General features: G+C 42.5%; 1 protein-coding gene across 1 annotated transcript in view; it reads right to left on the reverse strand.

Annotated features, from left to right (window-relative positions):
• Positions 1-9,283, reverse strand: part of roraa (RAR-related orphan receptor A, paralog a) — a 169,676-nt gene extending 160,393 nt beyond the window's left edge. The window contains exon 1 of the mRNA XM_084017708.1: positions 8,897-9,283. Coding sequence (XP_083873834.1) covers positions 8,897-9,050 — 154 coding nt within the window. The 5' untranslated portion in view covers positions 9,051-9,283. The remainder of the gene's footprint in view (positions 1-8,896) is intronic.
• Between the last annotated feature and the right edge of the window lie 7,795 nt (positions 9,284-17,078).

Genomic DNA, 17,078 nt, shown 5'->3' on the forward strand with positions numbered 1-17,078 from the left:
ACCTATTACTTTTATAAGCAGACCCTAAAGCCCATCGTGAGCTCACCTGCAGCCTCACATTCTCCTTCTGGCTGTTTCTATATGGACAAAAGATGACCAACGACTGCTTTAAACTTGAAGGCACCTTTGATTTTAATCATCTGTTAAATCTCTTGAAAACGATTTGATCTGCAAACACAAGAAAAAAGCTCCAAAGCCAAAAAAACAAGTGCACTTTCTTGTAATTCATCTGTAAGACGAGGCCTGTAATGCAGCGGGCCACTCGGCGGCAGGAAGTTGAAAAAGCCAAGCGGCGCATGGAGAATATGAAAGTTGACCAAAAGATGCACAAGAGAGCAGGAGGAGAAGAGGGAGGTGAAGAACCTCTGTTGACACCTGGTCCCTATGATAATCTGATCTGTGTATGATGGCTCAGAGTTTGAAAGGCACTTTGTCCAATTAGAAGTGTGCAGCAAATTTCCACCTGCCCCTGACAGAGATGAAGTGGCTCTTTCAGAAGACGTTGTGGCACCGAGCCAGCAAAGGGAGCCCAAACACCGCAAGTGGAGCAAGCAGAAATTAATGAGCATCACAAGCCACACTTGTTTAACACAAGATGACATCGAATGAATATTCCCCTCAGTTAAACTGTTACATACTATATTTCAACTACGCGAGCCTCAACAAAGGCTGAATGAAAATGGTTTATTAAGAGAAAATAAGTTGATCGAGGTTTTGTGTGAAACAGAAATTCAGGTATTTCTGAATTTGGAAAAAAAACACTTGAACTCTTATTGACCTGCCACTTCACCAAATTACTGAACTTAAAGGTGCAAGATAGAGATGGGAGCATTTTGATTGATTCCCAATGGCTCTCAACATGGCCAAGCCTGCAGCGGCTCAGTACAAGTAGAAACTATGGCAAACATGCTAACAAAGCTAACAGTGCATGTGTGAGTCCCAACCTCTGGTAACACTAACATGCACTAGCATGCACTAACATGCACTAACATGCATGGCCAGCCCAGCTATGTAACAAAGCAAGGAGAAGCTTGGATAACTACACACACAGAGGGAAGAATTACATAATTCTCTGCTCAGGTAGATATTACGCCACTATACCTTTACAAACAAATAGGTGTTGGCTGCCATATTAATGCTCTGAATGTCGTATATTACTCATCTAACTTCGCTATAATCCAAATACTTTTAGCATTCGTCATGAAAAAACAACAAAAAAAAGTTCCAAGTCAAAAATAACTCCAGTTTTGTACAATAACATTTGAAAGCAACAGGAATTGGAATGTGCCAAGTTGTTCCTAAGTTCACAGCGTATAAGGAACGTCTGCATGACGTGCCACTACCAACATCAACCAAAGGGCTTCATCTTCCTATTTCTGTATGTCTATTTCTGTCTGTCACATAAAAATAGGCTTTTAACAACCCAGCATGGCGTTAATTATTGCCTCTTAAGTACTGCATTAGTAAAATAAAGCTGCAAATATTGATTGATCAGACAGCTGATATTTGTCAGGGAGTAAGAGCAGGATCTGTGTACCATACATGGTGAACAGTGACTCCGTCTTTCAATCACTGTCAGGAAAAGCAGCAGCAGCGTCGCTGCATTGATTGAGCCCCACCGTGCCACACTCTGTCTTAGTACGCCTCCTAAAGCAATCAATCCAAAGACATGCAAGAACCAAATATTCATTAGCGACTTATTCATATTCAAAAGCTGCTTTTAGAAAGTGACAAAAGAGCAGAATTGTGTTTGACAGGCACATTACAGTGATTCGATGACATACTGTGTGAGGCACGAACAATCATGATCATCGCCTATTATTTCACGAGTAAAAAAGAAAGAAAAATGTGAGCATTGTTGTCGTCTGCCAGATGAGAACATCTGTATTGTGACAAGCCGCTCTGTGTGGTGAACTGGATTATCTCAAAGAGATTATAGTGTTTTGAAGTTACACTATGGACTCAGATTTTTTTTTTAAAGGTCACAAACGTATCAAAATATAATATTTGGACAACACAGAATTCTGTTGGATGTTTCAAGCTGATTATTTCAATGTGATTGATATTGTTTAAGTACTCCACCCCGTTGGCCCCCTGCAACTGTCTTAAAAAAAAAAAAGAGTTGGGCTGCAATGTTAATAATTAGTTGGTTCTGCACTCAAAAAAAAAAAAGAAGAAATCTGTCCAACCTCACCAGATTTTAATCAAAGGCTGAAAATAGTAGCTGATTGTAATCGGCACTCAGAAGTCACCAGGGGTGTTTGAAGAGCCCGTCAAGCCTGAGAGTGGAGCTAATTCGATTAAGTGGCGGCAGTACCTGGAGGGGACGGATCCGTATCTCTCCCTTTTTTATTTATGAGATTAAGTCGCGCTTGTTATTCCAATATAAATAATCAAGCCAACAGAAATGACACTGATTTTCAAGTCGGTTTTATCTCCCTCCACTCCAAAAGTTTTTTGTTTATTTCAGGTGACAAATAAACTTTGTTGAGCAACACTGCAGCGGTGCCGGTGTAACGATGTATGCTTTCGTCTCCTCGGGTTTATTACCTTATCCCATGTGAGAGGACCAAAGGGAAAAAATCAAAGTATAGGCACAAGGGGAGAAAAAAAAATGTTTTGCTCCTGCGACTATATTATTAATAATATTTGTTCAACATTAAGATGGATTTGTGCAAATGAAAAACAAAAACTTCACATGTGGTGAAATAATGATGCAGAGACTAATGATGCCAGACTGATTTGTCTGAAACAAGAGCTTCAGAGAGACTTTCAGAAAATCTGGAGACCATGTTTTTTAAGTATAGACGACATAGTTATATTTAATATAATCCTAAGAATACATGTGCAGACATTATTATCACCACGGAAAAGAAAGAAAAGAGAACATGGATTCTTGTGCTGCAGCCTTTGTTACAGTTCTTCATCTCGTCGGCACCAATTTGCAACACACATTTCCATTTCCATCTCAGCCCGATGTCGTACAGTCCACCACTCAACAGTCCTCCAACTGGAGCTGCCGTGAGCACCGTTTAGCCTCCGGAAAAGCAGGATAAATAACGGTTAAGAGGCTTCTGAGGTGTGCTGTTTGACCAACATACTTTACATTTTACAACCTCACCTCTTCCTGTTTTAAAGCGGGCGCATGCACACAGAGCGTCTGGGAGAAGCTCCGTGGCCGGGAGATTTTTCTCTCTCAAGTGTTCAACACATGTCAACGCTCTGCAGACTGCATGAAGCGGTAAAGGCAAAAAACGGAGAATATATACGTATATTCTACATATGTATAGCCACCTAACTTTATGTTGACACGAAGCTGTGTTCAAAGACACAAGAATGATTTCAGAGATGCTGTCGGTCAAAGTTCCTGAGTGCTGGGGTTTCCAGTGTGAGGGGCTTACCTGCCCGCTCGGGAGCTTTGCACCCTCTACACTGGTCGGGATGTGAAAGGCTTGGCCCCAGATGCGACGTAAGAATTCCTCCGAGTGATCCTCTAGAGCCCTCTCGGCACCTCTTTCCCTCCAGGCCTCTTCTAAAGGGGCCCGTTTCATATCAGAGAGGCGCAGAGCAGCACGGAGCCAAGCAGCACCAGCACTTAGGTCACAGTGTACCACATTAAATTTAGATTCCTTTAACGCCCTCCAATAATGCATCTGGAGTATTTCCGGTCATTACTATTCAGACTTTTCTATCTAAGATACAAACTTCTGTAAATGGGCCAGAGATCTGAGCTGTCGTTCATCACTGGAGGATTCGCATCAAATCTGGTGTCTGTCACCAGTGGAGACTTCCTCGCCAGCCCCAGTTTAAGCCACTGGTGAATCAAACTCCAAAATAAACCGCGCAAACGAGAATAAAACTTTCAGATTTGGTCTCCAGAAAGTTTGACATTCATAAACTTTTCTCTGCCTTCAGTACACACCCAGTAAAACTGACTCACAGGTTACCAAAACGTGCACACCGTTCCGTGTACACCTGAGCTGTGTAATGAACTGCTTTGTATTATGCCACCTGCAATTAACAACTAGTACAACCAGTGCATGTCGTGCTGATTAAAAGCACATGGACTCAAATAACTTTGGTCACTTTTCTGCAGGTGCTGCAAAAGAGATGATGGGACTTTCATATATATTGCTTATAGATTTCAGCATGGAGAACCTTGAAGCTTTTCACCCAGATGTTTTAGGCTCCATAGAGAGAGAATAAGGGGTCAAATGTCAGGCAGCGGTATGCCTGCTAGCAGCTAGCAACGTCCTGTCAGTGCAGACACATTCATTGGCCGGGAAGGACCGATAACGATGCATCCATAAAGTAGTTACAATAAAATCCATAGGAGTCCTTTCGTGCAAGTATCCTCACCTCATACCTCATGGCAAAAAAGGTTCCACTATTAACACCGGTTGTTATAATTCCTTCATATGATAGAAGATTAAATGGTTAAATAATAATTACAAAAAAGTCCCATAAAATCAGCAGCAATACAATCAACAAAAGGCAAAAAGTTGCAATGCAGCTTTGTATTCTGGCTATCGGTGTATAATAGTACTGTAATAGTGTAAAAAGGTCCCATAAAAATACATTTGTGTGTGTGATATAAATGGCGCAAATCCATTTATATCACCACTAAGACAGGAAATGGAAACAAACACTCTCTGTGACTCTAGCTAATGCTAGTTAGCATCATTACAAAGGTAAACATTAACACCAAAGATAGTGTTTTATTAGACGTCGGTGTGTTAAATACAGTACAACCAATAGAGCAGCAAAAAAAATGTCGAAATTTAGTAGTGAAATAATTAATTCATGATACGATTATATCTAAAACCAGGGTAACCATATTTGTGGCATATAGAACAAGGAAAGCAAAACAATCAAGGTAACATTTTATGGAACTTAAAAAGTAATGAGCAATTTACATGTAGGACAATTTGAGCTAAAACAATATTCCGTCATGTGACACATTCTGTTACTTTTTATTTGGATCTGACAGCGAGAAATATAGAGCCTCGCACCTGGAAGGACTAAATCTCAGTCGTATGCGTATTTAACTGCTAATCCCAATGTTGTGTTGACATTCGCAGCTACATCCTCTTTAGACAAGCGTGCCACCGCTCAGACGTAATTTGACCTTTGAGGCTCATAAAAACAGGAGAGCTTTTTTTTCAAAATCGTTGTCGTGCCAAATCTAAACTGAGCGGAGATGCCACCGCCGATGTAGCCGCTCAGCGTTGAGGAAATACTGTTTATCTTTTCCCAGTTAAACTGTTTTATACCGTCAGTCTGAAGGGAACCTCGTGCGAATAGATCAAATGCGGAGCTTTGACTTCAAATAAGCTGATTATTAACATTTAACACCGTTAACTGTCTGACAGGCACCAATAAAAGAGTTCTTAATATTATCGCCTCACCCACATTTAAGAATTGAAAACGCAGGGGGACTGTAACTCAATATTATGTTACAGGCAGGCAGCCAGAAAGAAAGAGACACCTAATGGAGTTCCTCTCCCGGCTCCGAGCTGAAGGCTCAGCTCTAAGCCTGTACCTGTATCTTCATGCTCTCCAGCGGGCAGAGGGCCCATAATTCATTGAATTTGAGAACGCCACACCCTCAATAATGTTGCCGTCCACTCGAGTGGCACGCCAGACCCGTTGCCAACTCCCGGCCTTCTGAGATTTGGTGTCAAAAACCTTTTTTTTTTTTTGTTAAAGCCTCCGCGCCCCTGCACCTCATCCGTCTTGTGTCAACAACAACTGAATAAACGCTGCCACTCTAGCCGGGAGCTCTCATTTCACCGCCCCAAAATAAAACTGGCTGGATGACAGTCCGGTTCATTAAGAGAAGAGCTAATGTTTTTATCCTCCGTCTTTTTATGTTCGGATGCGGAAAAAACTGCAGCGTCAAGTTAAAACTGCTTCCCAAAATGAAACAGGATAACATTTTTCTTTTTTTTATATTTATAAATTAAGGAGAGAGTCATAAAAAGGTTACAAACTAGTATTTAGTATGAAAAGATCAAAGAGATTCATAGATATGACACTGAGGAGAGCTGATGTGCAGGACGTGCTGCAATATTTTACACTGTAAGAAACTTGCACTTCACCTAATGACAACACACGATGTTAAACGCAGTCTTTTCTCAGTAGCCAGCTGACTCATCGTCGTTGTAAAGGACAATATCAAGCATTTGTGCAGCACAAGAACACAGTCAGTATGCTATAGTACTACAAGACGCACATGGACTGTACACACACTCTTTCAAACAGACTCATGTTAACAGAGGACAGCGGAGGTCTTATCAGATCATGTGGCTTCAGAGCTTCCCCATGTAATAGTGAGGTTTCAAGCCTCTGCAGACCATGACTTTACATAACCAAGCCATTAATATTGATTGTTTCCAAATTTGCGAACCAAGGGATCCTGCGATATGAAAAAAAAACACCCTTTCTTTTTATTTTTTTTGCCAGTAATGATATCCACAGCCCTCCAAGGCCTGTTCTCTGACCCACTCAAGTCTTACAGCGGCGCTTCTGCTGAAGTAAGCCCTTTGTACTTAAAAAGGTATTAGTACTCAGGGTTAAAACAGTAAATGCTCTGCATGCAGGATAAGAAATGTGCATCCTCAGAAAGTCTAATACAGCTGCCGTAAAAGAGAGGGAAAACTGCGCTGAAGCAAAGTGTCTGCAGCCTTTCTGATGTCGCTTTCCGTGGCCGGCCTGAAATGCCTGAGCTGTAATCCTAAAAAAATGTCTTCAAGGACCATGTTACTACCGTGAGCCATAAAATATATATATTTTTTTTTATTGTTTTATTCTTTGAGCAAACCTGCACCGAGCTGAACTGTGCCGACGCAATAAACCAAACGCGGTTACGTCTTTCATAGAACACTTATTAAATAAAGCAATTAAGTCCTCATTTCTGGATGAAAGCAAACTTGTCTTCTGCTCTCCTGCGTGATCTACATTTCTACGTGATCACATTCATAAATGACCCGCTTTGAGAGCCCCATGAAGAATGTTTTAAAACAAATGCGAGCCAACTGTTGCAATGTTATGATGCCTTGTAAACATGCGGAGGAGACTATTACACTATGGTGACTTCATGATCCTGCTGGATACGATTAAAAATTAATTGGTTGTTACCAGCACTTATTTTTCTTTTCTTTTTAGAAAAAAAAGGTGCAGATGACTAATAAATTTCAAGTTTCAAACTAAGTTATCTAAACTTTTCTCTGAGGCTCTCCAACAATCATTCTTATTCCTTTTTACACAAAGGTCAGAATAAAGTTCCAGTGCAGGGAAACTCCTCTGAAGCTGCAGAGGTTAAACCACTGAACATGTGTTGTGTGTGTGTGTTTTTTTTTTTCACCCATTCAGCATTACATAACAGACGAAGGCGTTCTTTTTCCTGTCTTTCTCTTTCCCAGACGCACTTTAATCCTGTGCATAAAGGGGCGGGGTGAATATGGGTCAGCAGGTTAGGAGTGTCTCAAAGTCAGACTTGTGAGAAAGAAAAAAATCAATCCACGAAGCCTCCCAAAACTACCTGTCTTTGCCCCGCTATTACATAAGGGCTCCCGGCTGAGCCAGCCCACAAAGTCCCACAGTTTCCCTTCAGTGGTGTAGAAATCCCCGCCGGAGCACGCTGTGTTTTTGTTTCTTTAATTAAACAATCACGGGGAGTGGGAGAACTCTCCTAGCCAGTAAAGTGAAAAGATCTGCGATGATGGCGATGATGATTTTTCTGCTCTCAGTCGCGCGCCTCTGTTTATGGCTAAACCTGTTACATAACCAGCTTACATTCCACGTTCGCCATATCACACTCTAAATATACCCCTGCGCGCTGGAGGAGCGCGCGCTCGCACACACACACACACACGCAAAAACACCGTGCAATGAATTAATTGTCACGTGCACGTCGTGCACACGCGCACCAACTGTGCTCGTGTCAAGAAAGAGCAGAGAAATGAGTATTTCTTTGAACTTGGATGAGCTCGCCTGCGCCGGAGAGACAGCCGGAGAGGGGGGTGTGGTTAAATACTGTCTGTACTGTACAACATGGACGGGACGTGGTGGAGAAATCATGTACAAAAAAAATAAAAAATACACCAACTAACCCCTTCAGCAGCAACGCAGACACACTTGTGACGGGGGCTAATTGACAATATAGGCCCCGTTTAGTGATCGCCGTGTGATCTCGCGGACGTGCAGCCGCTTTAAGGGCGTGCAGCGCCCTTTTATGCTCGCAACAGTGTCGGAGAGCAGGCGCTAAACAAATTCCAGCTGCCGGGGCGTCTCTCTGCACGCAGGAATAGCCGAAAAATCTGTTCGGCGGAGAGGTGGAAAAGGCAGGCAGACGGCGCGGTGCGCCCTGCCGGGAATGGTGGAGGACACGTCCCTACAAAAAAAAAAGGGGGAGGGGGGGACCGATCGATAAACTGGCCCACAGTTTCCAAAAGTTCACTTTTGACACTTTGACAATATCGCTTTTGAGCGGACGGGTTGGCCCTTTTTGAAGCGAAGGGACGCTTCTGTCGGTCAAATCCTAAGTTGCTGGGTAATTGATTTATCTTGCAGTCAGAGCAAATGTGACATCTGTGACCGTCTCACCCCCCCTATGATTTGAGCTGTCAGTGGAGCCCGAAAAACCAGCAACATACACCGAGGTACTAATTACAAGGCAAAGGGGGGAAAGCCGCGGTGGTGCTAAATAAAAAAAAAAAGAAGCCGTGTCCCTGCGGTTGCGTGCATTTAGACAGTGTGCAGTTATTTATGTGGAGGCGATTTTATTCATTTGGAAGTTTGATTTAAAAAAAAAAAAATCCGCGATCGGTTCTCGTTTTCTCTCACAGTAGAAAAAAAAAAAAAAAAAAAAAAAAGCGAACCACGTTCGCCTTACCTCTGTTGGTGCTTGAACAGGTCTGCCTTCGAACCGGGGCTGGATGGTCTGCTTTCCGGAGCGTCTCCAGGTTTACCGGGGTTTCCCTGACCGGGGTAGCCGGCTCCGAGGCGCTGTTGCCCGGGTCGCTCGCTGGATCTGGGGGGGACTCCATGTTGAATTTCAGATTTGCTGCTTTACTGCCGCTGGTGCTTCAAACTAATTCTATGCGATGTGCGAGCTCCGACACTGCGTCTTGCTATCTAATTTAGACTAGAAGTAAGAAATGAGAAATGCGAGTGTGTCTGGAGGTGGGTGTGTAGGTTTGATTGTCCACTAGCAGCGCTAGTGAGTGCACCAGTCGTGCACACTGGGAAGGGAGAGGTTGTCAATAGCCGAAGAATAGATGTAGGCCTGAAAGTAATCCATGCTGATCGACCCTGCGCACTTTGACGTGGGAATGGCAATGTTTTTATTAGACTCCTGCATCACCTTGCTCAGCAGTTTTATACATCTGTGTATTATATTACTTATTAAATTGAGAAAATTGTGATACATGGCTGCTTGGTGGACTACTTATGCACTGCTGTTGAATTTGTAGCTCAAAACTGGCCCCAAAATGTGCATCATCTCATGATCTAGGCAATTAAAAAAGGCAATTAAACTGAAAATAAACACTATGATGCACTATTTTTTTTTAAAAACTGCAACTCTTGGGATTATTTTTGCTTTAATCACATCTGCAAATCATCCACGTTATCATCGTTTTGCGTTCATAATGCACAACGTAGTGTTTGTAGTTCACAGTGTGGAGCTGCAGAGGTGCAGACATTGTTTTGTGATAAGTCATGCAGTGTGGATGCCACTCCTGTCTGCAGCAGCAGGCTGCAGCTCTGCCCCACCATAAAACAACGTTTGTGTCTGAGAATCAAACAAGGCCAGCTGGAGCGCTCTTCATTATTTTCATCATCATCATCACCATCATCATCATCATCATCATCATCCCCACCGTCCTGCGGGAGGAGCGGGCTGGATTAGAGTTGCCTGTTGGAGCTGATGAAAGGACTTCACGCACACAATAACCCGAGTGTCTCCTCATCTGCTCCGATAAAAAAAATACAAACAAAAAGTTAGATTACGCGCTTTAGGAACGTCCGACGTCACTCTGCCAACCGGTATCCACGCAGCGCTTGTTGCGCAGCAATTACCCCCGCCATGCTTCCTGCATGTGATCATCAGCGGGCGAACCGGAGGGGGAACCCCGCCCCTTTAAAGCGGTGCACGTGGACTTTGACATGGCCCTGCCCTCTCAGTGCAGAGCCAGACTGCTGATAGACGTATGAACTGATCAAATCATAGCAGGAATGTGTATTTAAACACTGTATATCTGTAAAAATAAATACATAAGCATAGTTTATCTACTTGATGATTACATTAAATATGTCTGTTAAATAGGTCGTCCACTCGTCCTCATGTGGAACAGTCCTGGGGCTGGATACTGAACCCCAGTGGCTTTACCATGGTATGAAACACAGTCTGAATGGCTGAATATAAACTTGTAATAATGAAGGCCACTAGAAATGCTCTGGGACTATAAATGCAAGTCAATTTACCAAAGTTCATGCCTGCACCTCATATGATTTACAACATTTATTCCGTATTACCATTCTGCTAATGTTATAAATAAAGATATGCATAAGAATGACAAATGTTAGGGTTCTGTCATGAACTAAACCAATACACACAAACAACAGCTGTGGTATCGACAACATGCAACATGCATTTGGTGGGAATGAAAGAAACATGCTTTTAGCAGAGTCTTGTCTTTATGTCTCATCTGTGAACACCTTGTGCTTGGTGTGGGATTGTTGTGCAGCTTTTGTCATTGGTGTTTACCTTTCATTCATTTGTTTGTTTTCAAGCTGGATAAACACGCCATTAGTCATGTGACATAATTCACATGAAGGCAAATGGTGTCAAACACGGCGGTAGTGAAGCACAATGGTTTAACAATGCTGCCGTCTAGTAATTTAAGGCAACGCGTTTCAAATTCCCTGACCGTGTGCAGGTGTGGAGGCGGCTGGGTGGGGGGGGATCTGTTTGCAGCGCTCCTCACATGTAACTCACCAACGAGAGTATGATATAACTTTGAGAGCTGCGCGGCGCTGAGGGCCGACTGTTTGACAAAAAGCCAGAAGGAATCTCTCACTGCCAAGCGAAGAGGCCAAGTTCCATTCCTTCTGCTCAGCGTTAGCTCCTCCAAAATTTCCCCGACCTTCTGACCCGCTGCAATTTGACCGTGTGAACCCAACTCTCACATTCCACGCCTGATGCATGTTCAGCATCGGAGCCGAGAAACTTGAACTTGGGGGAGAAAACGAAAGCGCACTAAGACTTTTAGACCATTTTTATACCTTTATACCTTTATACCTTTGATACAAAACAGGATAACGCTATGAAAAGTGTTGAAATACATCAAATGTGCGATACACACATAAACTCCTCGTATAAGGATGAGAAATAATTTATTTTGCACCAGAAGTTTATAGGCGCAACATTAATGTTAACAAAAGCAACATAAACATACATTCACGGCAACCTGCGTCGGAACCGAAAGGATGCAAGGACGAGGTGAATGCCGCCTGTTTAATTTTTGAGTTAAAATGAATTATGCCGCTGTCACATTGTTAAGCAGGGGAAGGATGTGGCGGATGTGAAGCGAGTAGAGTAAGCATGCCTGCCTGTGTTTAAAAATGATTGATTAAGCTGACACCGGCTCAGGGGTGCAACACCGCTCTATTTTTCTCCCTCATTATGTAAGGCTATATTTCAAATCAGGAGTGCACTGGAGGAAGACACCAGAGACACCAGACAGGACACCCTTCAAATAAAAAGTTTATCAGACAACAGCCAAGGAGACTGATGAGTTTCCCCCCTCCAATCATGCCTTGGGAGTGGCCGGCGACAGACGAGAGAGAAGGAGAAAAAATTGTTTGTCAAAGGAGAAAAATGCGTTTGACCAGTTTGGCTACAAGCGCCGTATTCATAATGTTTGTTCAGTTCATTTTGGGTTCATGTTTGCTTTTATTTAAATTCACAATCAGGCAGAGTACAGAAGGTTACGCGGCATGCATTTTTAATAACGTATTAATTTTCTTGTGAAAAGATAAGTTCAGCTGTGTTTACAAAAAGAGTAATTCATTCCGATGAGTGCAGAAATATGTTGCTCCTAATTTAAAGCGCATAGATCACGAGGAAAACCACACTCGCCTCCTTGGACTGGTTGTCTAGAGAAACAGCAGGAACAAAATACAAATTCTCGGATATGACACTTTTTTCATGTCATGCGGGCATGGTGACATATCTTTGTTGCTTACAAATCGGACATCAGAACCCCGGCCCGGCAAAACACGCGGCTCTTTGCATGCTCATGCAGTGCAGAGTGCCAGGGTGTAATGAAAGAGACATATTAATGGCCTTTCACTTATTCATGCATCGGAAATGAAGAGGCACAGTCACATTTTGAAACAGTTGACAGAATAAAGAGCCAACATTGGGGAAATGATTGTATTTATGATTTCACGCTGACAGATGAAGGTATCAAGAGAGAGACAGAGTGACACATTTCTGACAGTTCAAAGTGTTAAACGATGTGATGTATGGCAACATACTCGAGGCCCCCGCTCTTATACATTCCCACTTTAAGACTCGGCGCCTCACAAGAAGAGACCTGGGAGGCAAGTCACTGCTGCTATTTCAGCAAACATGGTAAGTACTGTATATCATACCGTATATATACACATACAGCACAGGAATATCAAAATTGAATTCCAGGAAAGCTCCTTATAGTTGACTTTTATGATTTTGACACAAACAGATGAATCCAGAGGCGCACTCTCCCCAATAGCACCATCTAGCAGCAGTTTGACCACAGTAAATCATTATGTGTCCACTCTCAGCCAGTTGCTAACACATTGTGTTTACATTTTTCTACAAAGAGGAATTCCTTTTCCATGCTAAGGGCCAAATGAACAAATGTGTAGAATAAAGTGTGTTAATGGTGCTCATCTGTTCTGCCTAACACGTGAAAAGCTGCAAGACAATTGAGGTCTACATTGATTCTTGATAACAATTACGCATTTCAAGCAGTTAAATAGTTTCAGTAATTTGCAACCTAGGATTTAAATGATGAGAGGTAACAGGAAATGTATATTTATTTTCATAAATAGTCTTCCTGCATGCTGTAGCATGAAATCAAGACAGCCAGAGTTTCCACACTGCCCTCATGCTCATGTATTGGGCAAGAGTTCCCGAGGAAAGCACTCAATTAGTCTATAGTTTAAGACGGGTATATTATGCCTAATAATCCAAAACACTGACTGGACTGTAGGGGGAAAAAGTGAAGAAATACAGATTTGCAGGTGAGAGTGAGCTCCGTTCTGTCAGAGCTAGAATTGACTCATGGCATGTGCGTAAAGTTCATCTGACTGGGGACCGGAATGATTTTCTCCGTTCAAAATCAGGAGGTGAAAAATGGCGTGGTTATTTGTGCTTGACAGAAGTTAAGAGCTTTTCCCTGCGGCCCGCTGCCTCCCTGCTGACCGCAAGGCAGACTTCTCCTCCAGCAGCCACTCACCTTGTGAGACCACACCTCCTCTCCGGCTGCTGGGATGGTGCATCCCGCGACGCCACGGCAACTCTACTGTGCGTGTAGAATAAGGGGGGGGACTATTTTTGTGAATTTTATTTGCGTTTACAAGTTTGTTTATCTCTAGCTGTGTTTCCATTTCAATATATTTTATGCACATTTTGGAGAATTGCATTAGAAAAGCTGGATGGAACATTTGATCAAACTTCCTCTATTGCCATGACATTTTTTTAACCTTTGCTTGATGCATTAAATGGGATATGGAAACCAACCTTTGCTGAATTAATTCTGAAATAGCAGCAGTGTCTACTGTCGACTTCTTCTCAGATATTTCCATTACCAGTGGCGGTTCTAGCTTGGATGGCGCTAGGTAGATGGTTAATACTGATCCCAGAAAGACCAGTAAGGCGCTCCTGTGACATCAAGACTAAACCAATTCACCTTGGAGGTGGGCAGATTTCACACAAACCAGAAAATTTCAACAATGGGTCTATGAAATCAAATATTCACAGTATTATGAATGAATTGAGGACTAAGGTCAACGTGTCCAACTGAAACAAAAATCCCTGAAACCTTTCTCTCATAGATGATTATCTGGCGAGTTGTTTTGTTTCTAGTTTGCAACCTTTACTTCTTATATTCTGTTTACTGGCAAACCATAGCCATGCCTAAAGCAACCAAACTATGGTTTATTTGCTCCAAACCAGTTGATGGAAGCACCTAGTTTGCATTACTTTTTTTTTTTTTTTTTTTTTTACAGCATTTTCACTTACAAGTCTCATGACAATTAAATGGAAGCAGGCTACCATATCTGTTTTTGTTTGTGTACAAGTTGTCTACAGAAGCTTAATTCCGAGGCGACGCACAGAGGCAGGTAAATCAAGTGCAAGGTCAAGGTTTCGTACTTGTGTAATTAGTAGTGGAATTGCTGCCTGGTTCTAAGGCTTATTGGAGAATCCTGTGTGACACAAACAGGTCCCACGGGAAGACATCAAAGCACTCTGGGGAAGAAGGATCTCATTTAGAGTTTATGTTTTAAAGGTTCAGAGGAGAGAACATAATATCCCATATCCAGGACGGAATATTTGATATGGTCCCATATCTGTATATATAGATATGGATATAACGCTGACAAGTGAGGTCCTACTGTCTGCTTTGCTCATTCCTGAAATGGACCAGAATTCTACTGAAAAATGCAGAAGCATTTTGAATTCCACAAATATTTTCTATGAATGCCGAGTAAGAAGGCAGAACGCAGCAGGCATACGATAGAGCACATTGACGTTACATTGCTAACGCTAAAGTACGCCCTCAACATAGAAATTCCACTGAATTAAAGCTGCATTATTTTGACTCGCCAGTCAACGAGGCAACGCGGTCGCCAGCCTATACTCTAGCATGTGATGATGAAAACAAGACAGCGGCGCACTGCCGCCTGCCTGATCCTATCCGACAACCCCTCGCCCAATCCGGCATCGCTGTGCGGTCTCTGATGTTGGGCGGCTGCTAATTTAGCCTTTAGCTCCATGGTACCGTAAATCACAACACTCAGGAAGACAAATGTCAGAACACATGTTGCCAGACTGTGTCTTTGAGCAGAAGATTCCTTTAATTGGGTGTGCAGGGACCGGGTCCAATCCCCAGCACCCTCCTCTTCTTCCTCCTTCCTCACTCTCCCTCTCTCCTCGCCTCTCTCAACATGCTAACAAAAGGCAGCGAAGATGAAAAAGACAGCGCCAACCCATCCCTACTTTGTGCCATTACGGAACAGACACACTAGGGGTAAAGAGGTACGATGCTGAACATCAAGGAGAGCTTTATATAACTCTCTTTTTTTATTCGCCTTGTTTCATGTTTATTTTACTTCTTCAAGCTATCATGTCTGATTGACACCGCTCCCTGTCATAACAACCATTATTCATCGAACCAGCTTATGGAATACAGTAATAGCTTCTGGATATATTTGTCTGAGTTTAGGAAAATGTGTAAAGAATCAAAAATGCTCTCCAAAGTATGTTCGGTGTCATCTCATCATCAGTGTTATGATTCCACCCTTCCCCTTCCTCCGCTCACGCACACTCTGAACTTCAGCAGAGGGAATAGAGATCATAAAGAATAGATATTCAAAGGCTTTAACACAAAAAGACTTTCCTCAAAGCCTGCCTCTCTCTGGATCCACTGGGCTAGGGAGGGTGAAATGTCCACACAGAGAAATCACAGGGCGCAAGTCATTTTAATTCCGTTAAAAAAGGCATTGTTCGCAATTTAGATATAATTGGCGTAAGAGGCACGAAATGTTTATTTCATCGTTTTGCCGCCACATCTGAAAGTGTGTACAAATGTAAAAGTTGCAATGTTGCCAAGATTTAAGTTCAAACCTCTAGTTACTCTGTGGGGGGGAAAAAACGTTTAAATGAAATCTAATATTGCAGAGCCAAAGGTTGCCGGCACACTGAAGAAAACTTCGACCTAGCTGAAATCACTGCAGATGCTATCTAGTGACCACAAAACCAACTTTAATAATACAACCCAGGTTTAATTATCAGATATCACCCCCCACCCCAACGCCTTCCCCAAAGTTGAGGGATTTGTAATGATAATTATAGTAATTCTGTATAGCTTCAGCATGGGTTAATTTGTTCAGTGTACATACGGAGTTTGATGGGCTCAGTTTTAAGTGTCAGGCCATGCAGAGGCTGTAAAAGTTAAATGGAAATGTGACACCGCTGCAGGTAAAGGGAAGTCGAGAAATCAAATTAGATATTGCATACATGATGGATGAAACTGTTCTGGGGGGAAAAACGTAGCTATTTTATATCATCACTCTCTCCCAGCAAAACCTAGAACTTGAATATCATATTTTTTTAGTATCTAAACTGTATGATAAGATGTACTATAGCCCATAATATATAGTTTTGTTTATAAAGGTCCACACAGTATATACTGATATCAATATCTGTAAAAAGACTATCGGCACAGCTGGCTGGATTTCTGGTTAAATGATATGTCAGCAGATAAGTAAACACATCACAGGAGGTTTAGTTGAAGCTAGTTTATTTGACCACGTAAACTACAGTATGATGACCAGTCCAGTGTTATGAAAGTACAATGTTCGTGTTGAGGTCTCCGTGCTGATCCATTTTAATACATCTAAATAACCTTTAACCGATGCCGTTAGTTCACATGCTGTAACCCTGAGTGCTGGAGAAACGCCTGCAATCATCAGACATGTGATTCACATCATCTCTATTTGTTTAGGCAAGGCCCCCGCGTAGCGGTGGAGAGCGGCGGGCCGTGAGCTGCGGAGCACCACCCTAATGAGCGGAGCTGGACACAGACAAAGAAAGTCTGGATTCTGTTCAGCATCGTCTGGCTCCGGTCCAACACACAGATATTCATTACCCTTCCTTTTAGCGACTAGGGTTTCAAGTGCATCACGCTGTCCGCAAAGGCTGGAAAAAAGCTTTCATTAATATGCCTTAAATCAACATGACATCTTCTGCGTAAAGTTGTTGCAATCTAGAGAGAACACTGATTTATACTAGTTTATTAATT

Source organism: Eutrigla gurnardus (assembly GCF_963514095.1).
Source record: "Eutrigla gurnardus genome assembly, chromosome: 9".
NCBI classification, from domain to species: domain Eukaryota; kingdom Metazoa; phylum Chordata; class Actinopteri; order Perciformes; family Triglidae; genus Eutrigla; species Eutrigla gurnardus.